Source organism: Mollisia scopiformis (genome assembly GCF_001500285.1).
Source record: "Mollisia scopiformis unplaced genomic scaffold LY89scaffold_9, whole genome shotgun sequence".
In the NCBI taxonomy this organism is placed as follows: Eukaryota; Fungi; Ascomycota; class Leotiomycetes; order Helotiales; family Mollisiaceae; genus Mollisia; species Mollisia scopiformis.
Genome location: NW_017263589.1, coordinates 116,718 through 139,532, shown reverse-complemented (window position 1 = coordinate 139,532; position 22,815 = coordinate 116,718). Strand labels below are relative to the sequence as shown.

At 47.6% G+C, this 22,815-nt stretch overlaps 10 protein-coding genes across 10 annotated transcripts; 6 read left to right on the top strand and 4 right to left on the bottom strand.

Annotated features, from left to right (window-relative positions):
- Positions 1-882: 882 nt before the first annotated feature.
- LY89DRAFT_667591 (uncharacterized protein) lies at positions 883-3,886 on the top strand (the record flags this gene model as incomplete). Its single annotated transcript, XM_018212984.1, has 5 exons — positions 883-2,061; positions 2,120-2,154; positions 2,445-2,526; positions 2,953-3,771; positions 3,824-3,886. The coding sequence occupies 5 exons, from the start codon at positions 883-885 to the stop codon at positions 3,884-3,886; spliced, it is 2,178 nt and encodes a 725-aa protein (XP_018072857.1).
- A 947-nt stretch (positions 3,887-4,833) lies between these two features.
- On the top strand, positions 4,834-6,272 carry LY89DRAFT_717116 (uncharacterized protein; the record flags this gene model as incomplete). Its single annotated transcript, XM_018218321.1, has 3 exons — positions 4,834-4,931; positions 5,070-5,628; positions 5,686-6,272. 3 exons carry the CDS (start codon positions 4,834-4,836, stop codon positions 6,226-6,228), a joined length of 1,200 nt encoding a protein of 399 aa, XP_018072856.1. The 3' UTR covers positions 6,229-6,272.
- Positions 6,273-6,764: 492 nt separating this feature from the next.
- On the top strand, positions 6,765-7,589 carry LY89DRAFT_667589 (uncharacterized protein; the record flags this gene model as incomplete). The annotated part of the gene is made up of 2 exons (XM_018212983.1): positions 6,765-6,845; positions 6,948-7,589. 2 exons carry the CDS (start codon positions 6,765-6,767, stop codon positions 7,587-7,589), a joined length of 723 nt encoding a protein of 240 aa, XP_018072855.1.
- Positions 7,590-8,025: 436 nt separating this feature from the next.
- On the top strand, positions 8,026-8,773 carry LY89DRAFT_732058 (uncharacterized protein; the record flags this gene model as incomplete). Its single annotated transcript, XM_018219641.1, has 2 exons — positions 8,026-8,103; positions 8,162-8,773. 2 exons carry the CDS (start codon positions 8,026-8,028, stop codon positions 8,771-8,773), a joined length of 690 nt encoding a protein of 229 aa, XP_018072854.1.
- Positions 8,774-9,171: 398 nt separating this feature from the next.
- LY89DRAFT_683466 (proteasome-domain-containing protein) lies at positions 9,172-10,681 on the bottom strand. Its single transcript, XM_018214706.1, has 3 exons — positions 10,531-10,681; positions 10,215-10,436; positions 9,172-10,148 (listed from the first exon to the last, which is right to left on the bottom strand). Exons 1-3 carry the CDS (start codon positions 10,657-10,659, stop codon positions 9,651-9,653), a joined length of 849 nt encoding a protein of 282 aa, XP_018072853.1. The 5' UTR covers positions 10,660-10,681; the 3' UTR covers positions 9,172-9,650.
- A 276-nt stretch (positions 10,682-10,957) lies between these two features.
- On the bottom strand, positions 10,958-12,404 carry LY89DRAFT_780563 (uncharacterized protein). Its single transcript, XM_018222393.1, has 2 exons — positions 12,212-12,404; positions 10,958-12,127 (listed from the first exon to the last, which is right to left on the bottom strand). The coding sequence occupies exons 1-2, from the start codon at positions 12,272-12,274 to the stop codon at positions 11,057-11,059; spliced, it is 1,134 nt and encodes a 377-aa protein (XP_018072852.1). The 5' UTR covers positions 12,275-12,404; the 3' UTR covers positions 10,958-11,056.
- A 336-nt stretch (positions 12,405-12,740) lies between these two features.
- On the bottom strand, positions 12,741-15,182 carry LY89DRAFT_642842 (DUF1750-domain-containing protein). Its single transcript, XM_018211771.1, has 3 exons — positions 15,096-15,182; positions 14,778-15,038; positions 12,741-14,729 (listed from the first exon to the last, which is right to left on the bottom strand). The coding sequence occupies exons 1-3, from the start codon at positions 15,129-15,131 to the stop codon at positions 12,858-12,860; spliced, it is 2,169 nt and encodes a 722-aa protein (XP_018072851.1). The 5' UTR covers positions 15,132-15,182; the 3' UTR covers positions 12,741-12,857.
- Positions 15,183-15,496: 314 nt separating this feature from the next.
- Positions 15,497-17,635, bottom strand: LY89DRAFT_683463 (putative 6-phosphogluconate dehydrogenase, decarboxylating 2). The gene is made up of 5 exons (XM_018214705.1): positions 17,509-17,635; positions 17,097-17,233; positions 16,585-17,036; positions 16,098-16,532; positions 15,497-16,043 (listed from the first exon to the last, which is right to left on the bottom strand). Exons 1-5 carry the CDS (start codon positions 17,520-17,522, stop codon positions 15,603-15,605), a joined length of 1,479 nt encoding a protein of 492 aa, XP_018072850.1. The 5' UTR covers positions 17,523-17,635; the 3' UTR covers positions 15,497-15,602.
- Positions 17,636-18,849: 1,214 nt separating this feature from the next.
- On the top strand, positions 18,850-19,680 carry LY89DRAFT_552873 (RNA-binding domain-containing protein; the record flags this gene model as incomplete). The annotated part of the gene is made up of 1 exon (XM_018208324.2): positions 18,850-19,680. A coding segment is annotated over one exon (831 nt), but the record flags the coding sequence as incomplete, so codon positions are not given.
- Positions 19,681-21,835: 2,155 nt separating this feature from the next.
- LY89DRAFT_497527 (PR-1-like protein) lies at positions 21,836-22,662 on the top strand. The gene is made up of 3 exons (XM_018207935.1): positions 21,836-21,883; positions 21,930-22,219; positions 22,274-22,662. The coding sequence occupies exons 1-3, from the start codon at positions 21,871-21,873 to the stop codon at positions 22,577-22,579; spliced, it is 609 nt and encodes a 202-aa protein (XP_018072848.1). The 5' UTR covers positions 21,836-21,870; the 3' UTR covers positions 22,580-22,662.
- The last annotated feature ends 153 nt before the right edge of the window (positions 22,663-22,815 follow it).

The following is a 22,815-nucleotide window of genomic DNA, read 5'->3' as shown; positions in this document are numbered from 1 at the left end:
CCCTGGTGAGATATCGTATATCGCTTGGGATTCTCTGCTGTCTATTCAATTTAACTATTGTCTTGAGATTATTTCAGGCAGGAGTACCTTGCTCCAAAGTGGCCGCACCCTTCACGACACAGACCGTCCTCTTGATTTGACTCTCTTTACGGTGCTCGACTTACGAGAACGGAATAGGACTTTTGGAAGAAGATGAATCACTGTCCAAAGAGAGTTGTGAACAAGGAGGATATTGAAGGTGGATATTGTCAGAAGGATCCCTTGTTTACTTCAGTCGCCGAAAGATCGGGCTGAAGATGGAGTCGAGGCTGAGGCAGTAGACTCAGACCGCCTTGGGGGAACCATCTCGATTAGGCATAACGGACTTGTATTGCCCAAGTAAACAAAATTTCCCGCCTCACCATCTACACAAGCGTGAAACAAGACTCAATCACCAACTCTTCTTCAAAGCTTCCTAGAATCTTTGTTTCAAGCTCATCTTGAAGACAAGGAGAAGTGAAGAGCGCTTCCTGTCTTGCGTCCATTCTCTAGGACAGTTTCGATCTCTCTACGTGATCTTGACGCCTTATACTTCTCCTCAATCACTATCATCGGTCGAATACCGGGACTTAAACTCTCCTACGAAGCCTGCTTACACCTTGGTTGTACCTTCCTCGCGTTTGCAATCGTCAAACTGAAGACTTGAACCTCCAGTCGCCCCTTCTCCGAAACTTCGTGCCCTTACCTTACGGGTTCTAACACACGCCTTCTCCGCAATTGCAAAGATACCACCGTCTTCAACTCACCACAAAGTTTGTCTCGAAAGCTTCTGGTGGCACCATATCTCAATTTCGTTCCATTGAGAAGGTTTCGATGTCCCTACCGACGCCTCAACCTCCAACAATGACTTCGAGTAATATTGTGTGGCTCACAAATGACGATGTTCAAGAAGCAAGCCAAGAGATTGGCAAGCTCAAGACTACAATTGAAACTTTAGAGTTTGAGTTTGGCGGAGCTGAAAGTCACGATAAGCTCAAGAAGGACTCATACCGCGTGCGTGACCTCTTCCATGAGCATTGGGATGTCATTGCCCAACTCAATATATTGGTCCACATCATCTCGATGAGAGAAGGTATGGGTTACGAAACAGACTACTATCTTCCTGAAAATAGTATATCGGAACATAAAAGCTTCCTTGCGATCCATGCTGCAATTTCGGCCCTGAGAACCAACGTTGAGGATACGACTACCTTCTTCCGGGATCCTGAAAAATACTCCTTGAAGATCCAGATTGCAGGTCTTCATGAAGAACAACAAAAACTCGAGAGCCAACTTGCTCATCTTCGAACCGAAACAGAAACGCTCAAGGCAGAAGTGGAATTGTCTCACATTCGAGAGAAGGCAACAGATATGAGATTCACTGAGCTCGAGGTCAACTACAAGGCTGCTTCCACAACAGTTCAGAGACTCAAGACAACCAATGCCGCCTTGGATCTAATCAAGACATCATATGGCTGGGACAAGACAACCCTCCAACATCGGCTCAATCAGGCAGATCTCAGTACTCAAGCACAGATTGGACAGTTCACGACTAACATGGAAAAGAAGAATGCCGATATCAGTCAGCTGCAACAGGAGGTATTGTCCCTCAAGGATACCCAGGGTACCCTTGAAACAGAACTTGAGGACCTTCGAACTACGGCGTTGAGGCGATCAGAACATTTGGCTGCCCAAGCGTCGCAAGTATCTGGCCTCAACTCTGAAAAAGAAGCTCTTGAGAATCAATGCCGTCATCAAGAGGACGAGTTACGAAGATTGAGAAGAGACAACCGCGACTTGGTGACTCAGAATGAACAAATGAGAGCTTCTTTTGGAGCCATTACCACAGCTGCTGAGAAATGGAGCACCGGAACTCAGCCAATGTCTTCAAATGCGTCTAATAACGAGCGGACAACAGGCGACAGGGTGCCCAGAGCTGAACATGAGGATAGAGACGACAGTGATCGCCCAACTCGACCTTGCTCGCCACAAAACAATCCTATTCCAAACGAAAGAAGAGAGGGATATCATCTGGTGGATCAGGTAAGCTACTTGCTGTTCTTCTCATATTGATCTAGAACACTATCCTGACTGAACTTAGCATTGGCGCAGAAACCCTGTCCGAAAGCAAACGCAGTGAGAATGGGAGACGTGGACATATGTATACTAAGAGATTGACACAACGGCTGTCAGATATCTGTTGGAGACCTGAAAAGCAAAAGTTTGTATCACTGAGATAGGGTGCTGATAGGAATGCTGTCAATTGTTTGTTGGAAGCCGAAATTTGTATCACTGAGATAGAGTACTGACACGAATGCTGTCAAGTATTGGTTGAGAGCCGTGTACTATGAGACAGAGTATCTGAGGAGTCAATGCTAGAATTGTTAATCTATCGTTGGCGCTGGTGTGGTGATACTGTTATCCAGAAGTTCAGTGCGTATCTGGTATGCAGCTACCCGTGTCTCACTTTCTACCTCTACAAGAGAGGTTACGACATCTTTTTCTTATGTAGGTATATATTTGGTGATTTAAGTGGCCTCCTTCGCACTTCTTACAATATGCGGTGTGGAAGACCTTTATCCATCATGCAGGTACTGCTAGCATCCCGGTGTTTTGAGAGAGCATTGCATCCTTAGGGGAACAACCGTTTATAAGTTGTGCTTCCTTCTTTTGCCAGGAAAATTGAAACCCGAGATAAATTTACTTCCAAGAGCAAATCACCAGTACTGACATCAAAGTCTCCCCTTCAGAGTCATGTCCATCAAACGCCGCTGTACCCTCCCGGAATTACCCACAGATCTTCGAATTTCAGTAACACCTACAGCACTGGAGAATCAGACATCCCACAATACTCCCATCGATCCCATCAAACACATGCAGTTGCAGTTCAATATTCTCAACAGAGCAAGTCTTATTAACAGACGGATTGCCTAGTGCGACGCAATAACGAACGAAAGAGATGATCTCCTGGAGGTTCTGAAGCACCAGAAAGAGACCCAGCAGAGTTGCGAAAAGAGGGCAAGAGACGATCGCGCAGATTTTGTCAAGCTAAAGAAGAAACTTACAGACGACAAAAAAACTATTGAAGAAGAATGTGCCAAGGAGAAGGTCAACGGTCTCGAGCTTTGTGCCAAGATACAAAAGATTGAGGGTGATAACTTGGAATGGGAGCAAAGAGGAAAGATCATTATCAACCTCGAGAACAGGATCGCAACAATCACAGAAGAGCTACAGCAGTCCGAGTCTACTAAAGCACAAATCCTGCACAAAATTGCAGCCGTGAGCAGCGTGGCAGCCAGCCTCGTGCTGCAGAAGGAAGCACTTGCGAAGGAGCAAAAAATCCTCCAAACGGAGCATACACAGCTGGAAGAACGATATCGAGATATTGAGAGAGTCAAACTGGCAGCAGAAAAGGAGATCGGACGTTTGATGGAACTTGTTACACAACACCAAGCCAGTCGTACAGATCTTCAACAAGGTATCGCTGACCGAGATGCTGACATTCAAGATCTGAAATCAAGGTTGCATCAAGGGGCAACGTTCATGGCAAACCTGCCTTCATTTGAGCATAACGGGCCTTCCCCGAAACGAATCAGGACAAGCCAAGGCCACCATAGCAGCCCATACAGCGTCCAACCCCGCGACAAACTAACAGTCTCCTGGGACGATACTCAAGATGGTCTTGTTCAACACGGCTTGCCAAGTCCTGATAGATCTGTTGGTGGTCACCGTCAGAGTACCCCTGCCTGCATTGTAAGTGTTTTGAGGTACCCAGAATCAAAACCAGAACTAACTTCTGTTTCAGGTTTCGAACAGCGGTCGCTTCACCAAAGGAGGGTTCATGGAAGTGTCTGCCGCAAGGAATTGAGAGGTAATGATCGTCATGGATTTGTTCGTCCCTCCGAGAAAAGAGAAGGTACAAGGGCTTAGGTTGGAGATAGGAGAAGTAAGTCACTCTCCTGAGAACTTTGTAGCTTTGCAGCAGAATATGCTGTCTGCAATTGTATTAAATCATGATCTAATGCATTGAGTTGACAATATGTGGTTTGTTTGGTGTTGTGGTCTGCTTCGAGACTTCAAGAAGAGTTCATGATGTAATATATTTGTAGCCCATGACGAACATGGTCTTCTTTTCATTCTAATTGCCAGATATCGTACTCTTCTACGAGATAATGACAACGTTGGAGACTTCGAATTTTGATACAATATCCAAGCGTGAGTTACTATCTTACCTCGAGTTTGACTTTCGAGAATAGTCTTCAATGTTAGTGCTATGAGCTTTGCGAACTTTGTATGACAAGGAGGTAGGGTGGAATTCTTCGACAACACTCTGGAGGCTATCTTAGTGCCACAAAAGGGAGTAAATAGCAGATTTGGCATAGGTGCAAAACTTTGTGGATGCTGAAGTGCACTGCGAACCTTGGAGAACAGACAGAGACTGCTTGACCAAGTCTTTTGCCTTGTCCAGTCCGTGAGAGCTGCCCATTCCTTTGCGTCCACTCTTTAGCCACAAATATGGGAGTGACCAGCCCGCTCTATGTACCGCTATACGTGTAGACAAATGTGTCTGTATGCTAGGGATCTGTATACAACCTCCCTTCCTGGCTTCTGCTTAGGCTAAAGCTGACATCTAGGTCTCGTATCAGCCATATGCTTCGCAACGAAAGAGGTGTATTTCCAAGCTCGAGACAACTCACAAGTATAACCAAGCAGTTTGTAGTAGAACCCATTGTCGAAAGACCAGTTTAGAAGGACGCAAGAAGTTTTGTTGTAATTCGAGATGCAAGGAATGGTATCCTTTTCTGAGCACTAATCATGGATCTGATGCATGCTGGAGCCGGACCGGAACCAGGGAGCACTGCCAAGCCCTTCATATATTTTAGCACGAGATCGAGACATCAATGGAATGTGGCGTAAGTACCTTGGCTCTGCAGGATCATAGAATTGATCTGCAGTAGCCTCCCTTTGGGTTGTGAAAGCTTCCCTCTTCTCCCGGAAGGCTGTGAAGCGCAAGAGCCAATCTAGTCTCCATCTTGACTTGTTGATTGTAGTGAATATGGTAGATCGAGTGAAAGTTCGCTCCTGTTCCGCTGGAGCGGTACTAGCTCGACTTGCGTGGGTATAAAGAACTCCAACTTCTCCCGAAAATTTTTCTTTCTTCCTCTTATCAACACCACCACTCCTCCGTCACAACCCGAACATCAACAAGCCATGGACGTCGCTAAGATCAAAGCAGCTAGCGCTTCGTCTACCGTTGTGCGAAGCGTAAAAGGCTTAGCACAAAAGGTTTTGGGAGTCAAAACTTCTTCAGCTGGTGGCGCGATTCTTCCTAATCCCAATTCACAAAGCAACCATCCTCTTGCAGCTTCCGCCAACGACACCGCAAGCCCCTTCACGACCCACGACCAAGCCGTTACTGCCGGAACAATGTTCTCTCCCACTCATGCTGAGTTTACGTTGGGCAAAGGAAAGGGAAAGGAGGACAATGTCGAACGTCTGGTTATGGGTGGGGGTCAAGCGTTGACACGTGATGAGCAGAGAGCTCGTGCCCGCGAACATGTACGACTGAGCATGGATACATACCAACCACTGAATGCTAAGGCCGAGAAGGTACAGTACTACAGTCTGTCCAACAATATCTTCTGCGGAAGTCTAATAATATGACAGGACAACCTTCATTCCAAACCAAGCACTTCTTCCCTTCGTTCTCTTGCTGGTTCTGGTGTCCGTCATTTGATGGATCAATTTGCCGGCCCCGAATTTCAACCTCTTCAAAACGACTTGAAGACCGTTGCCAACCATGTTGCTGCTCTCGAAACTGGCCAAAGCGCCCAAATTGACTATCTCGAGCGCGCAAACTTCGACTTGCACTACGACATTCAAACCCTGCAACACCAAGTCAATGTCCTGAAGGAGTCGAACAATAAGGCTGAACGCCAGATTCTGGATCTCTCGGCCGCTCTCAGTGATTCAAGTGCCAACAGTGCAGCATTTTTCACTGCAGCTCGGGAGAATTCAAAGTTGACGGTGGAGAAGGTCCTTCGGGACATCAAAATCAAGTCAGCGATTGACTTGTTGAAGAAGTCTGGCGAGGACTCAGAGATTGTCAAGGCTGCCTTGGCAATTTTGGGAGAGGTTGTTGGTGTTCCCGCCCCTGTTGGACATCAAAACCCAACCGTTGAAGATGCCCCTGACAGTGATGACCATTGAAAACTCTTTCGGTTTGGTTTTTATCTAGGGTTCTGGAGTCTGGCGAGTGTATAATAGAAGCAGAGACATTGGCAGCTAGCAAATGATATTTTCTGCACCCAAAATCTCAAATCAGAAGCAAGTATGAGTGCGGTTGTACTTTGAATTACCTGGGTATTCGATCCTCATGCATTCAAAGCTAAGCGAGTCTTGGCATTCATTTAAGGGGAGTGCATATTAAGCGAGACACTAATTTTCTGTATCACGGACATGTGTTGGGCTACAGCAGCAAACCGATCAAATCTTAGTCATCTTAAGATCGAAGACTTCTGACGATATTCCTCATTTGGTATAGGTGGAATTCATGCGAATACACCAAGGCGGTCCCGTAGATCGAGAGTCAGCTAACCACAGATGATCTAGTAGACGCTTTAGTGTAGGACACCTCAATATCCATTCTCATAAGCTCTGCATTCCTCCAAAAACTTCCACTTGTTAGACTTCATCTCTGCTGGTCAGCATTCACGGTTTCGATGGCAAACTCTGATACCTACGCAATGGCATTCAACAGTGGACAGGGGCAAGCACCGAGCTTCCCACAGGACATGCCACTCTATTCTACGGATGTGAGTGCATATGTGAGTCGTCGTAGTCGAGTTTCAAGCTCCCTTCTCAATCCTATTCTTCCCTCCCGATAGAGTAAGTGGGCAGAAAGTAGGAAGCGCTGACACATCTCCCAGAGGAATCTACAAGAAGTCATAACTCTAAGCGAAACCACCAAAAACGACCTCGATACTAGTTTCCGAGTTCACACGCAAGAACAGAAGAAGGTTGCGGACTTTGTCGTAGACCATATCAAGGAGTTGAATCATGGGATTCGACAAGCAGGGAACAACATGAAGTCTGCAGAAGATGCGTGCAACACAGAGATGCTCATTAGTGAAGATTATGACTATGTTACATTAAAACGCCAATTGGGATTGCTCCAAACGTTTTCGACTGGACTCCAAAGAATGTTCGACAACACCGCATCGGAGATCAGAGTCGCTGACAACAAAGTGGGTGAGACCATTAAGGTCATGGTGCAAGAAATAAAGCAAAGGGATGCCGAGATTGAACAGCTCAAAGCAACCATAGCCCGACAAGCTGCCCTCCTGGAATCCTCTCTTCAATCGATGCGGGCTCAGATTCAAACAACACAAGCATTGACGAATCAGTCACGACAAATCTATTCCAAGGCTCCCAGGCCTGGACATCTTGCTACGAAGAGGAGCCACTCACAGATGTCGCTCGATCTCAGAAATTGTCAAACAGATTTGAGCACGGGCTCTTCACAAGAGCCGGGTATGGAGTTTTCAGGAAGTGGCCCGAGGCTCCGATAGATATTTGGGTTCATTTCATTCGTAGCATTGCAGACGGCGTACATACTGGCATTTACAGGATTCATAGCTTTGTTCTTGGCGAGGCATAATGCTTGTTCTCGTTCCTAAACTTATTGCATGCTGAGAAAGTTAGAATGGAACGCTATGTGACACTGGACTTCTCCTACAGTGAAAATAACACCTGTCCTTCAGCCAATAATTTGATTGAATGTGCAAGAAAAGCTCTTGTGCGTGCACTAACACGAGGCACCAGGTTGAAACAAAGTTTAGCTTGGGGGAGTACCATGGAAACCAGCACCCAAGCGCTTCTTTAGCGCCTACCACCACTTTATAAGACTTGATCTCTGAGCACATCGACATTTTTCTCTTTTCCTTACATCGATTCATACCAAGTTTGATTTTTATCGAGGACAATCTTGATTCAAAGATCGCAACCATGGAGCAGCGAATTCTCCACGAGGAACGCTCTGTGTCAGATGACACACTATGTCCAGATGCATGCAATTGTCCGCAGGTACGTCGAACCTTCCAATGCTGGAAGGTATGTTCACAGTGAGCTAACAATGTCCTAGCATCGGATGAACAACTCTGCTCAAGGTCGATACGAAGATTTCCATGAAGCTTATTTCCACACAGAACGGGCTATAGACAATCTACGAAACCAATGGGACGACCTGGAGAACGCGCTCTTTACAGAGAGGACTCGTGTTAGTAGACAAGACGACGAACTCGAGATGCTTAGAGATGAGAATTTCAACATCCGGAGAGAACTCGAAGAACAACAAATCATTGCTGCTATGCAAGACGACGAACTCGACGCGCTTAGAGATGAGAACTTCAACATCCGGAGGGAACTCGAAGAACAACAATTCATTGCTGCCATGCAAGACGAAGAAACCGAGACCCTTACATCTGAGAACGTTAATGCCTACCAAGCTCTCGAGGATGACAGAAATTTGATTGATAGAGAGATGGAAAACGTGGCAACGCTCGGCGGCACATTGGGACGTCTTGTTGCTGATCGGGACAATCGAATTGCAGCATTGGAGGAGACAAACCGTGTGCTGTTGACTAGGATAGAGCATCACGAGCAACTCAATTCTCGTTATATCAATATTGTCCGCGAGCTGTGCGAGCAATTGAACGAGCAACTCCGGAGGATACAGGGGCTTTCAGCAGTGTAAGTGGATATCGAAGAGCGACATCAAACGATCCAATTGTTACGTGAGAGTTTGCAGCTCTAGTCCTTCGATAAGGATAACACAGTTGCCGTCAATTAAAGGACAAGGACAAGGGCATTGAGCAGGCAAGCAAAAGAAAGAGGACGGCAAATGGAGATCGCCGATCTAGTAAGAGATTGAGGGCAGCTATCATGTAATATGTCCTGAATCCTTCACTTGAGGCTAGGAGCTTGATCTCTCGGAGTATACACCTAGGTAGACATCTGTAATAAAGTTGTGCCAGATCTGTTCCAATTCAACCTTCACCTGCGAGAAGGAGAAGAGAAAGAAAAATACTCACGTGATACAAAGTCATGAACATTCCAGTTGTATAGCACCCGGGTAGTATTGTGATGAGAGCTGGCCTTGAAAGGTTTGGAGATCTATGCAGAGAAGAATGCGTGGAAGGGCTATCAAGTCGAAGAATTGGAGTCGACATATGTAAAGCATGAGATCCCAATGCCAAACGAGATGCTGGTGGAGGATCGGATGGCAAATGAGGCGAAGAAATTTCTGGAGCGTTGGGAGAGGTCTGCAAAGACGAAGAGACTCCTGTGTTACTCGAATAAAGTGCGACGAGCACTTCAAAATCCTGTTTTCCCTCTCAGCAAAGCAATGATAAATCGGCAAATAGGAAAATGCAATCGAAGGACACCTCCCGGGCTTCAGGGACCACAATTTCACTGCAACTCCGGGAACTGCAGTTCGAAGGTCTTCATAGCTAATACCACTCGTGAAGTGAAGCAGTAGTATACAACGGCCGCAGCCTCCATGCCATTCCGTCGCGCCTCCATGCTTGCTATTGAGACATTCAAAGAAATCTTATCCATTCTATGCCATATTATACCAGTTCGCTCGTCACGTTCGAGAACTCGCCCTTCTCCAACTTTGTCTTCCAGAAAATTGGGTTCGTATCGCTGAAGCCATGCTTGACCCATCCGTCTTCCTTCACATGGTACAGGTTGATGAAACCACCGGAGTAAGCGTCTCTGTGAGTAGCAGCCAAAATACTCCGGCTTCCCAACTCCAACGCCTCCTTTTCAGTCAAATCATAGCGGTATTCGGCATCTAGGACACCGTATGCGAAGGTCTGACCGGATCCAACACAGAAAAGGTTTCCGCTGAGTCTCGTACCGTCCGAATCAATGTAGTAGAGAGCAGGACCTTCTTGGGGGGTGACACCAGCACACATCGTTCCCATCGACAAACCCATTCCCTTGTATGAATATACCAAATTTGCGAGGATTTTCGATGCTGCTGCTACCGAGATACGACGCTTGTGGCGAAGCTCGTGGAGTCTGCATTGCATTCCGAGGTACGCAAGCCAGTATTGACAGTCCTATCAGCAAAGAATCAGTCTATGTTCCACAGTGTGTATATCAACAAAAGTGATAGAAGTACTGACAGCAGCACCACCGGCCATTGTTCCCAATAAACAGTTGTTGATCTCAATGACCTTCTTCACGGTCTGACTCGCGATCCAGTTTCCTGCCGTAGCTCTCGAATCCGTCGCGACGATGATACCTCCCTGGAATCTGAATGCTAATGTTGTAGTACCGTGTGCGATCTTGATGGGGCAGTTAGGGTTGGCATGATCATCTGTTGCTGCACGAAGCCAGGCTGAAGGCTGTGGTTCAGAAGAGGGTCAGTATGCATCAACACAAAGCTCGCAGAGCTCCAGAAGCTCTAACAGAGTTCACAGATCACGATTAAAAACGTACTTGAGCGATAGGTGGCATGGCAAACTTGAGGGACAAGCTTGGTGTAGGTTGGCAGAGCTCGAGCTGATCCTCCTCTGAGTATTCCTTCTCGAACATCGGCTGGCTGTATCGCGCGACGAGGGTATCCATCTTGAGAGATTGTATGAAGGAGTGATATGAAGAAATTGGAAGACAGTTGTCGGATGAATTCGAGGTTGTGAGGTCGTTGGGTGTTGATGAAGCTCCAGGCTGCTTGAAGTCGCGTAAGCGTTTCCACCTAAGGCAGGCACGCTGTTCGATTACACGCACCTTCACGTGACTCGTAGACTTACCGTTTCGGGGTGTCTTTCTTCTTTTCAACAGCTATAGCCTCAGCTGGAAGACTTCCTACATTCATCTATGGCCTTCAGCAAGTGTGGTCTCGCCTTGATCGTAAGTATTTGGAAGTCCGGAATTCTACATTCAAAGACGAAAGAGAACCATCTCCCCAGTCCCGTATCCGTCAAGGACAATGAGACCGTCATGAAAAATGTGCATGTTTGTTTTCTTATTCCACGGGCTGCCTTAAAGCCCACTCGATACAAGGTTTCCACTCTTCACTCAACTGCTCATCAATAGCCTCCAGCATGTTCTGCCCAACACCTTCAAAGTACCAACAAGAATTGATCCTTTTCAGCTGCACACAGTAGTATGCCAAAACTACTAAAGCTTCCGGTTTTCGTCGATTCAGCAGCTCCATATAATGCTGTGATATCGTACCAGGCCATATCCACGCAGCAGACACCTTATTCACTGTCTTGCAAGGCGCATATGGCAATGCAGCCGTTCTCCTCAACTCATCTAGAGCTTTCCGACACGACTCCAATTCCTTCTCATCAGCGACCGACGAAGAAGCTGTCGATTCAAGAATCTCGTGAACTTTGGCAAAGTGCACATCGTCCGGATTAATGCTGTAGTCTTCAGGAGGAATACTTCTCGCAAGCCAGACACTAAACGGTCCCTGAGCAAGCTCACCCCAAGTCTTTCCTAACAGCGCTATCACACCTCTTAACGAATAGAACCAATGCGGATGCGTCCCATCCAAAGTCGGGATCCAGTCCTGGATACCATACGACCCCGAGATCGCAAGCATATACGGGACAACGAATCCAGCAAAAGCAAACACCGCGTGCGTGTCTCTCGAATTTTGAGTAGCCAACGACTTACGGAATGCTGGAAGTGCCAGGTTCTCGGACCGCATGGCGCTCTGTACAAGCTCTACTCTCCGAGGAGGTTGTCGTTTCGCAAGATGCAGAGCGGAGATGGCTAGGACGCCGTGCATCAGGAAGTCGTGTGCCAGTGCCATTTGGGGGATGACGACTTGCCACATTTTGGTGTTGCTTGTCTGGCCGAAGTCTAGGGAACCGTGAGTCGTATAGTGATTTAGTAACTCGAAGCTCTTGGTATCAAGTGATGAGCTTCGTAGTCGAAGATCCAAATTTGGATGGGCTGTTTCGATACTGGATGCTTTGCGTATAGTAGGAGAATTTTTCCTGGGTTTCAAGGGAACGAGGAACTCGAGGCTACATTGGAGGGAATTCCGAATGCAATTTGCGCAAGAGGGTTTCCCTTCATCGCACTAGATATCCTGATCAGCCAACCCCTCACTTTACTTAGGTACCACACATATCCCAATCACGTGGATTTCAATATCAGGACTCACTTTGACCCTTCTTCTTTTACATTGATTGCACCCCGTCCTCGTCTTTCTATGATCTCGTCTCATCTTCCGTCTCCAAGTGACAAAATCCAAGGGTCCTCGCACGACAGAACCTACTCAAGAGATTCTTATGTAAGGACAATGATATCAACATAAGTTGAATCATAGATTAGAAGGACGAGACGCAACGATTAGATGCAAAAGAGCGATAGTCATGAACCCGATGCGGCGGCCTAGAGTACGAGGTATCAAGCGTGCCCCTGAATCAATAGTGGATCTTCGGGAGTCTGGGCTAATTTTGATTGGTTCCTTGTTATTGATACCAGGATCTACCACAGATCATTGTTCAGCCGCTCGAAATGGTATTCCCGCTCTACTTAGTGAAATACCTCCTACCAGAAATCCATCGAACTAATAAAGGTTTCATCATGAGATCACTGTCTACAATGCAAAATAAAATATTATGAATGTCCCAAAGCAAGCATGAGAGATCTTTACTGCTTCCAAGACTAACAAGAATGGGGAAGTTTCTAAGCTAGAATCTAGCATTCACATCTGACTTCCAAGACTACGAAAAGACATCTATGTTACAAGTACTTAACATTCCCCGCACCCAAATGGTCATACTTTTGCACTTCCAGGCCCCAACTTACAGCCCCTCACCCAACCCTTCTCCATCCTCAGGTCCTCTCTGTTCAACTCCATGAAAGGCATCCCCAAAAGCGGAATCATCCATCCCAACATCCATATCAAGCCCCATATCCCCCAAATCCTCATGCTCACCACTGATATCGTCACCATAACTCGCCAATGCGTCACCTGCAGTATCAAGATCACCCAGATCTGCAAAATCATTGGGCGAAGTGTGAAAGTCAGGCAGGCCAGGGGTATTTGCGGAAGATGTTGGAGCAGTCGTGGTCGGAAGTGGGGATGGATGGCTGATCGCGGATGTTGCTGGTGCCGGTACGTTCTCACTTGGAAGAGGCGTGCTCGTAGCCGGCGCTTCATCTTGAGCTGAAGTTGGTCCTGGGGAGACACCACCAGGAGGTACCACGACCCAATCTCCAGTTCCGGAGGCGTCTCCAGAAGCAGTCTGCTCCGAAGGAGCTGCATCACCCATTGGAACATCGTTCTCTGGTTGCTGAACATTTGGCTGCGGAGAGGGCACGTTTAGATTCGGGGTGCTAGTTGATGAGTGGGCTTGCAAATGAGGTTGAGGTGTGGCAAAGTTGCTTCCAGGGGTCGCATTCGAGGACAGACCAGTGTGGTATTGATCAAGGAGACCAGCTGCGGAATTGCTCATGTCCATATCCACATCGCCTACCAGGACTCCACTATGCTGAGAGCCATTGTTCGACCCTGGAGGAGTGACACGTGGAGTAGATTCCGCTGCTGCTTGTGGGGATGGAGCTGCAGGCGCTTCTTCGTAGCCACCATCTTGTATACGGATGAGTTCTTTGACAGCTGCTGCATGACGGCCAACTGAAGCTTCAACTTGAGCAACAATGTCATCAACCTTTGAAGGAATTCGGCTGACTGTCTTCCCTTCCTCGCCATCGTCTTCGTCAATCCTGCCTTCAAGACGCCAATATTCGGGGCCGGTATCAGTTGGGTCATTTACAGCAGTGCGTAGAGCTTTCTCAGAAATGGTGATGAGAGACCCTTTCTGGAATTTGGCCAAACGCTTCGCATGCTTTGCCTTTGCCTTCTCAATATCCTTATTTGTCTGTGCAATTTGTTCGTTTGCCCTCTTGCGAAATTCCTCTGCCTTTTCGGGGTCCAACCGACCAACATAAAGGTGTTTTTCAACGTCTGTCTCAGGGTCCTGTGGTGCATCAAAGATACCATCCGTCAGACTGCTGAGCTCACCTCGCAAACCAAGCCCAAGATCCGCGGGAATGATTTGGTTGAGAGAATATGGTGACGAGAGTACCTCTTCCATCCATTCATGATTCTGCTTATATCGATTCATACTGATATCTCGAGGTGAAACATGGTCGAATAGATCACCTCGAGAGGTATCTTCTTCTTCATCAGCATCAAGAACAGCAGCTGCACTGTTCGCTGCTGCTTGGTTCGCATTTGCTTGAGTGCGAGCACGCTTTGCAGGAGGACCAGCCGCATGTGCTGGAGGATATGCCATCGTCTGCGGCACTCTTGCTGGTGGGACATTTCCGCCGTACATGGGTGGACCTCGAGGCGGACCTCTAGGAAATGCAATCTGTGGCCAGCTCGCACGATCATGAAGCACGAACTCTTTTTGGATAATTTGACCCTGCGAGTGAAGGTATGATCGAGTCTGCATCATGTTCTGAGTACGCATGTCGATAGGGATGACATTTGACGGAATACGCTCTTGAGGCTCGGCTTGCGTATAATGAACAATCCATAGAGAAGGATCAGGTGAAGCACCTGCATTGTTCGAGTTTCGAGGGGGGAGGAGGCGGTATCGACGGCGCGCATGAGCTGCCACGGGTTCATTAGGTCCATATCCAGATTTATGCTGGTGCATTTCTAGGATCTGCAGATCGTTAGCATCTTCACAGTCCCATTAACGCATGGTACTTACGTATCCCCCAGATACCTCAACTTGGAAAGCCGTTTCCTGAGGAGGCCAAACATATCCATCGCTCGCGTACTCGTTGCCCAGAGTGGGAGACTGCCAGAGAAGTAGTATTGTACCATCGGCAGGCCTGTCAAGATATGTCCAATAGAACGGATTGGCATGTGTTATCTTTGGCGCGCCAAGTAGCCATTCTGCGACTTTGTCGGGATGCAATTGTGGGAGCAGAGGGAATCGATATGTTGACAGGAGGTGAACATGAGGGAGCTAGTTGGGCGCAATACATTAGCCAGCGTCGCATTCAATGATGCATGATAGACTCACAAGGTCCCGCTGGATTCCTTGACTTGGATCTTGCATTGCTCCGATGATACGTGGGACAATGTGAAGTAATCAATTGTTGGTGTTGATGGTAGAAAAGTTGCGATGCGCGCCTTCGTCCCGACCGCGTCTTTTCGTATGGGTCACGTGCGCAGCCTCGAGCTTTTTTCAATGTCTCAGTCTAGTCTGGGACATGTTCATCAATACAATATCTCATGAGCGATTTGGATTGTGGAGATCTATCTAATAGCCTTGCCATTAAAGTCCGATAGGCTTAGCCCTGAACAAGCAATTTGTTTCAGGCTGATCTCAAAGATTTCTTTTACTTATGTATCTTGTTTTTATTAGAATCCCAGCAGACGAAAATCAGACGAAAAGCACAAAGGTTGAGTTTTGTTTGTCTCATCAGGTATGTCATTGCCTTCTCAAAGTTCAAAGTCTAAATACAGGCAGTGCATTTGTTTGTTCATCAATCTTTTAGTTGCAAATTTCCCCATTACCTCTGTCCATCTATGCTTGGTAAGTAGACGCTGAAACGTTACCACCTCTTCCAGTCCAGTTGACGTGGATGTTCTCTCCATCCTTGTACTTGGCATTTGCGAACTCAGGCTTGATCTTGAAGGTGTGAGCACCAAAGTAATCACGCTGGGCCTGGAGCAAGTTGGCAGGGAGATCCTTAGTACGGTAACCGTCAAACCATGAGAGAGCAGTGGAGAAAGCAGGTGTCGGGATACCAAGGAGAGCAGCCTTAGCGACAACATCTCTCCAGCCCGGTTGAGCCTTGTGGATAGCCTTGTTGAAGAAGTCGTTGAAGAGGAGGTTCTCAAGGTCATTGTTTGCACGGTAAGCAGCAGTGATGTCCTTCAGGAAGACGGATCGGATAATGCAACCTCCACGCCACATAAGGGCAATGGATGGCTTGTTGAGCTTCCAGCCATACTCCTTAGCAGCCTAAATTATGAGTTGTGAGCAGAAGAACAGGTATCAAGAGCAAATGGTGCTGACCTCTTGCATGAGCATGAAACCTTGGGCGTATGAAATGATCTTTGAGGCATACAGAGCTTGCTCGAGATCCTCGAGGAATTGCTCCTTGTTACCTTCGAATTTGTTGGATCGGCCAACGAACTCGAGGACCTTTGAGGCACGAGTACGCTCGCCCTTGATGGAAGACAAGCAACGAGCGAGCACAGCCTCAGCGATCAAGGAAACTGGCATACCGAGATCAAGAGCATTGATGGCAGTCCACTTTCCGGTGCCCTTCTGTCCTGCAGAGTCAAGAATCTTCTCGAGAAGTGGAGTTCCATCATCATCGTTGAAGTACATGATATCACGGGTAATTTCGATCAGGAAAGAATCGAGAACGCCCTTGTTCCACTTTGTCAGAACGTCACCGATCTCCTTGTCTTGCATACCGAGGCCACGCTTCATGATATCGTAGGCCTATTCCTGTTAGTATGGATTTCACAAGCAGAGTTGCAATCGGAATGCATACTTCGCAGATCAATTGCATGTCACCGTACTCGATACCATTGTGCACCATCTTGACGTAGTGGCCAGCACCCTCATCACCAACCCACTCACAGCAGGCTTCGCCATCAGACTTGGCAGCGATGCTTTGGAAGACGTCCTTGATGTATGGCCAGGCCTCCTCGTTTCCACCGGGCATGAGAGATGGTCCATATCGGGCACCCTCCTCACCACCAGAAACACCAGTACCGACAAATCGGATACCCTTTGCTGCCAAGTACTTTGTTCGGCGGTTGGTATCAGGGAAATGAGAGTTGCCACCATCGATGATGATATCGCCCTTCTCGCAGTATGGAAGGAGGGTCTCGATGAAGTCGTCGACTGGCTTACCAGCCATAACCAAGAGCATCATGCGACGGGGCTTCTTAAGCTTGCTGACAAATTCCTCGATGGAATGAGCACCTTGAACTGACTTTCCTGTAAGGAACACATCCGTATCAGCATGTCTTCGTGAGTACTGGAGCTTCAGTATCTTACCCTTGGCCTCATTGGCGAGGAAGTGGTCAACCTTTGATACGGTACGGTTGAACGCAACGACGTTAAATCCGTGATCAGCGGCGTTGAGGATCAGGTTCTGACCCATAACGGCCAGACCGATGAGGCCGAAATCTCCTCTGGGAACATTGTCAGTGTTTGGGACTTTTGAAGAGAGGTCCGTGAATCCGCGCGCTGTCCCGCCAATGTTGATACTGGCGAGGCGCGCACTGAATTCCGTGAAGAGCAAGGTCAGAGCAGTTCTTGGGAAGAATGGGGGCTACCACAGAAGCTCTGTGGCCCCAAGGGCTGGTTCGCGTTGCAGTGCTATCTTTGAAGCTGTTGTGTGCGGCCAGCAAGCCATGACGACCGCGATGGTGGGGTAGTTTCATTGGGGATAACGAGAGAGACTTACGTTGGTCCGCTCATTGTGCAGATCGATCAATGGATGGCAGGAGGAGGTAGTGAAATATGTCCAGATATTCCGAAAAGGATTCTGGAGCTTGCGCGGAGTGTTGAGGTGATGGATGTTGATTGTTGATGAGAGAGGAAAAGAATTGCAGTAACGGAGAGGGTTGGGTGAATTAAACGACGGACTTGATGGAGGGGCTACGGCGGACTACAAGCGCACTTCCTGCTCGCAGTGAGGAAACATTCACCGTAACACCGGGTCTAACAATTTTCGTCTTCGACTTCAGACAATCTGAGTATCACCGCGGAATACGCAGCCGGAGCAGAACTACATAAGCACATCTATAATCCTATCTGAGCGGGTTCGGATGGGAGATGCTTGGTCGTGTTTTGCTTCTTCCTGAGGAAATCTTGCATCTGGCCGGCGGGAGGATTGCGGGATTATTCTACTCCTTGTCTCTCCAGCGGAGAAAGACGTAAGCAGGGACACTGGGTGATATGTGGTTATTCTGGCTGCTGTGGATGTCCGGTTGCCTTCACGATGTTTCATCATTATCCATGCTGGCTGATTATTCATAACACTCTAGCTGGATAACTGACTCAGGCACAAGTGTTGGAGTATAAGGCAGAAAGAGGAGGATACAAAGAAGTTAAAGAAAGAGTTATGCTGTGAATACTCTCATCATTTGCTCTTGCTGCGCCTTCTGTTGCTGGGCCGTATTCTTCCAGCAGGATTGTCAATCATGTTAAGCATCCTGATTGAAAATGTCCGAAAGACTTTGAGTTTCTTCACCCCACCAAATGAGGCACAAACTTTTGGGAACCTGAGGCACCAAACACCACCTCGTATCATGTGACCGTGCAAGCCACCTTTCCAGCCACTATCCACAGCTCTTTAGGTAGGTAGCCACCTCGACATCAAAATTCCATCCGCATCTCGCATCGGATCGTAACGTCCCTTCTCCACCAAGTCCAGTCAAGTCGCAAACCCTCAAAGCGCCTCACTCTGATACAGTAAAGTCAAGGGAAATATACCTTGCCCAGTCTGAGCAAGGAACCAGTTGCGTCTCGAACGCAAAGGTACGTCTAACACTCACAAGAGGCAAACGTACAATCATTCATCATGTCCTATCCGCCACCTCCAGGTCTCCCAGCGAAATCCTCATCCTCCTCTCACCCATCTCTGCCCGCACGACCTCCTCCTCCTTCGACCTCGGCAATCAAACCCGCCTACAATGCAGGTCGCGGTACTCCCTCCTCCTCCTTTGGCACCTTCACTAGCTTTGCGCCCAGATCGGTAGCCACTCCACCACAACCTGCTTACAATGCAAATCAACAACCCTCCTACCAACAATCTAGCTACAATGGCTATTCCGCTCCGCAACAGCAAGAGCCTGCATATGGCGCCGTCCCTCAAATCCGCAATCCTTTCGCACCGCCAGGTCAAAACAGTGCTCAGAGTTACCAAGAGGACCCTGAGATGGCAGCACAAATAGCGCAATGGCAATCGGCGTACGCAGGCAAGGATTCACAGAGCTCTTCGGGAGGATATACAGGTGCGGTTCGACGATATCCACCCACGGGCGAAGGAACAGGAGCCGCAACTTCCGCTAATGCCGCTCCGTTGGGTGGACGTGATGGATCAAGTATGACCTCTGCAGCTATGACATCGGCAGCACATAATGATACGGGTGTAGCAACTGTGGTCAGCGACGCTAAGACCAATACCAAGACTGTTGTTCGATCTGGAGGCGGAACAACCTGGACCGATTCTTCTCTACTCGAATGGGATCCTGCACACTTTCGACTGTTCGTGGGTAACCTGGCTGGTGAGGTCACAGATGAATCGTTGCACAAGGCTTTTGCGAGATGGCCATCAGTTCAGAAGGCTCGTGTGATTAGAGACAAGCGGACAACGAAGAGCAAGGGGTATGGATTCGTGAGTTTTAGTGACGGTGATGATTTCTTCCAGGCTGCAAGAGAGATGCAGGGAAAGTATATTGGCAGTCACCCAGTTCTCTTGAGAAGAAGTACCACTGAGATCAAGGCTGTCACGCCGAAGGATAACAGGAACAAGAGCAAGCACAAAGGCAAGAGAGATGATAAGGATAAGACGGGTGCAGGAGTTCAGAAAGCTGGAAGCAAGACCAAGGGAGGATTGCGGGTGCTTGGTTGAAAGGTAGCAGAACGCTATTACTCAGTGTTGATATACAGGTGGAGGGAAGCATTGATTTGAGCAGATCTGCATCCTTGGCCATATTTCGTCGAAATGGCACTGCATCTGCTCGCCAAAGCTTGGGGGATGATTCGCTGTGGTATAGGGCCACATTGTGATACCAATAAGATGCTAATTTAGATTACAGACTCACTTACCATACTGCCTTCCTAACGAAACATGACAACCAAAGCTTTGAATGCTAAGGATTGAGTACATTAAAACAGTTCCTCATTCTTTCCATGTTTTCTTCCTTGTCCTTGTTTTCACAAAGTCCTTCACTAGATTTAGCGTAACATTCCGTGGTACCTGTCATTAGCCGCTGTGGTGCAAGTGCAGCAGGCCTCCTACACCTATTCAATTGATTTCTCTGTCGAGCGCAAACTCAAGCTACTAAGTATCCAACGTGAATCAAGTCAGACGTTCTTTAGGACGGCCGTTTGGTGATATCTGGTCAGGCATTAAACCATGGAATGCATCGGACGACTCCAAACGAGATGGAGATGATGGTCTCGCTGGAAAATTCACTAATATTCTGCGTAAGTTGGAAATCGGAAGACACTCTGCTGAACCACAACTTCAATTTCTTGCTCGCAATCTCCCGGTGGACATGCCGAAGATGATAGCATGCTGCTGCCTTGCTGCCGTTGGAGCAAATACCCGACTAGCCAATGTTTTGAGAATTTGGTACCTCACAGGAGCCCTAGCAAAGGCAAAGTCAATATCCAGAGATGAGCTTCTTCTCCAGGTTTTGTTGTACTTCAGGCCGCCCAGCAAACCAATCTTTTGTTTCGGGCTAGGGACGATCCCACGTATCCTTTGGGCTGGATTAACCACCGTTCTCTAGAAGAGATTCGAGGTCTGAACATTTTCACCTTTTTTTTAATGCAGCATTTGAGCGAGAAACTTTCCCGCCGCCAAAGAAAACAGACAAAGTGATTGCTTCGACTGTAAGACTTGACGACCACGACCTGGACGTCAAGTCATTGGCAGCTGTTGGAAAGTTGAACGTCGTATGGACGCAATTCATCGATCAACATTTGGCTGAGTGGCTCTGGATTTAGCGAACAGGACCTTATCAATTGCTTGGATGGAGTTTCTTGGAGACCACGGAGACGATCCCCTTCACACCTGGTACACGCAGTGAGTTCTCCACGTCATGCCTGCGATGAGCTTTTCACTCACATAGTCATCCAAACCATAATATGATTCGACAGCTTCCACCAACATTCCCTGGGTGCGATCAAAGCGACCAAGAAAGATCACACATTGTCTCCGAGCTGCGACAGGGAAATGAGGAGTTGAGACATTACTATACGTTCCTCTTTTCGACGCATAGGTCTTCGAGGAGATGTGTACAATTCTACGATACTCTACCAAAGCCTGTTTGGCTTAGCCGCGGTTCAGATACACAAGCCGCAAGAGAGAGGCATTTTGACAGTCAGTCGAAGGATCGCTGGAGATGTTACAAGTATTCTCAAGCCATCCAACACGCAGCCCAGAATGGTGATTTAGTGCAATAGCCAAGATTTGCCCTCTTCAAGAGTCGGCTACGACAGCTTCGTCATTACATGGACAGCACCAAGTCTCGAGGATGTCATCAACAATGGACTGATAATCGTGACTCCTTGATTTATTACACATTCTGGGGTGTGATTGTGCTTGGTGCACTGACCCTCGTCCAGACATTGTTCTCCCTTGCTGTTGGTATTGCGCAAACTGTAGCATCGTTTCGAGCTTTGGAATTAGTTACCCCAGCACCAGCATCAGCATGAACTGAATGTCTGTTGAGCAGATGCGCATTATTGTGTGGAAGAACAAATGATGGAATGGTTGTGCGGCCACTTTTTATGTTTCTTTCATCAAATCTGAATCATCACTTCTTTGTGCCATTCGCGTCATTTTACCTTAGGCTTATACATCCAAAACGGAGTTCCTTCTTCATATCTTAAGACTAAATCAATCACAATAATCTTGGAAGCTGTCAATCACAGACTCAACTTTTGATATCCAGCATGAGATCCTCCTTTGGACTCTATTTCTACACGACTTCATCAACCAGTTCCAAATCAAATTACCTTATCTTAGTGATCTTACCCCTCAACCTAACTAACCATGTCTCTCGACAAAGATGCCCAAGAAGCGCTACGCATGCACAACGAAGGCAAGTCTACCTGCTCCTCCGCTCCTATGCTTACTAACAACCTCAGCCCGTGACGAAATCATTGAAGATCCTCGGCCTCATTTAAGATGGGATTCTGCACTCGCAGCCGATGCACTCCAATATGCCCAAAAGCTCGCACAAAGCAACCGTATGGCGCACTCTTCACCAAAAGAACGCATAAGAAATGGTCAGATCTGTGGCGAGAATATTGCTTGGAATGCATGGGGCCGATTTACTCTGGTGGATGCGACTCGGTTGTGGATTCAGGAGAAGTCTAAGTACCGGGGACAGAAAATTGGCAGTGGGGGCGATTCAACTTGGGGTCACTATACCGAAGTTAGTTTGTCATCCAACTGTGTGACGAGAATTGTGCTAATGCAGACTCGATAGATCATCTGTCCAAACGTCACAAGAGTAGGGTTAGGGCTTACTCGCACTCGTTCCGGCGAAACCTATGTTGTTGCGAGGTACAACGCTTGTCAGACACACGGCAGTACTCCGTATGATTCCAGAAAGGGCAATATCTTCAAGAACCGGAGATGGCAACCAATCACTGGGGGAAGAGGTCATCGGTCGGGAAGTGGAGCAGGAAGAGAAAGGCGTGACCTTCCTCAGGGTGGACACCAATTTGAGATAATGGGATTGGATGACTTTTTCAGAGACTTGAAAGCTTTCAAGGATCAGTTGAGACGTTAGTAATCTGCATTTCTAAAACTGAGGGAGAGCAGAACTCTTTCTAGCGGTATCGCGTAGAGCTTTGTATCGTCGGGTAGTAGGCCAGAAATGCCATTCCCTACTTATCTTCAGATGGATCCAACGTCGGACTACTAATTATTCTCAATATCATTGTGTATTTTTTCATCCTTGCCTCTTCTCAGCTATGACTAGGCGCTAAAAATAAGCGAGATAGGGGGGCCATGGATGGAGTACTA

Bases quoted from the DNA above. Each gene is read 5' to 3' on its own strand.
- LY89DRAFT_683466 (XM_018214706.1), bottom strand. From the start codon at position 10,659: ATGGATACCCTCGTCGCGCGATACAGCCAGCCGATGTTCGAGAAGGAA. The intron at 10,437-10,530 runs GTACGTTTTTAA...TCTGAACCACAG, and splicing joins CCATGCCACCTATCGCTCAA to CCTTCAGCCTGGCTTCGTGC. The intron at 10,149-10,214 runs GTCAGTACTTCT...CTTTGCTGATAG, and splicing joins CAATGGCCGGTGGTGCTGCT to GACTGTCAATACTGGCTTGC.
- LY89DRAFT_780563 (XM_018222393.1), bottom strand. From the start codon at position 12,274: ATGAGACGAGATCATAGAAAGACGAGGACGGGGTGCAATCAATGTAAA. The intron at 12,128-12,211 runs GTGAGTCCTGAT...CAGGATATCTAG, and splicing joins GTAAAAGAAGAAGGGTCAAA to TGCGATGAAGGGAAACCCTC.
- LY89DRAFT_642842 (XM_018211771.1), bottom strand. From the start codon at position 15,131: ATGCAAGATCCAAGTCAAGGAATCCAGCGGGACCTT. The intron at 15,039-15,095 runs GTGAGTCTATCA...GCGCCCAACTAG, and splicing joins AAGGAATCCAGCGGGACCTT to CTCCCTCATGTTCACCTCCT. The intron at 14,730-14,777 runs GTAAGTACCATG...AACGATCTGCAG, and splicing joins TTGAGGTATCTGGGGGATAC to ATCCTAGAAATGCACCAGCA.
- LY89DRAFT_683463 (XM_018214705.1), bottom strand. The intron at 17,037-17,096 runs GTAAGATACTGA...TGTTCCTTACAG, and splicing joins CCTCGCCAATGAGGCCAAGG to GAAAGTCAGTTCAAGGTGCT. The intron at 16,533-16,584 runs GTATGCATTCCG...TAACAGGAATAG, and splicing joins ACATGCAATTGATCTGCGAA to GCCTACGATATCATGAAGCG.
- LY89DRAFT_497527 (XM_018207935.1), top strand. The intron at 22,220-22,273 runs GTTAGTTTGTCA...CAGACTCGATAG, and splicing joins CTTGGGGTCACTATACCGAA to ATCATCTGTCCAAACGTCAC.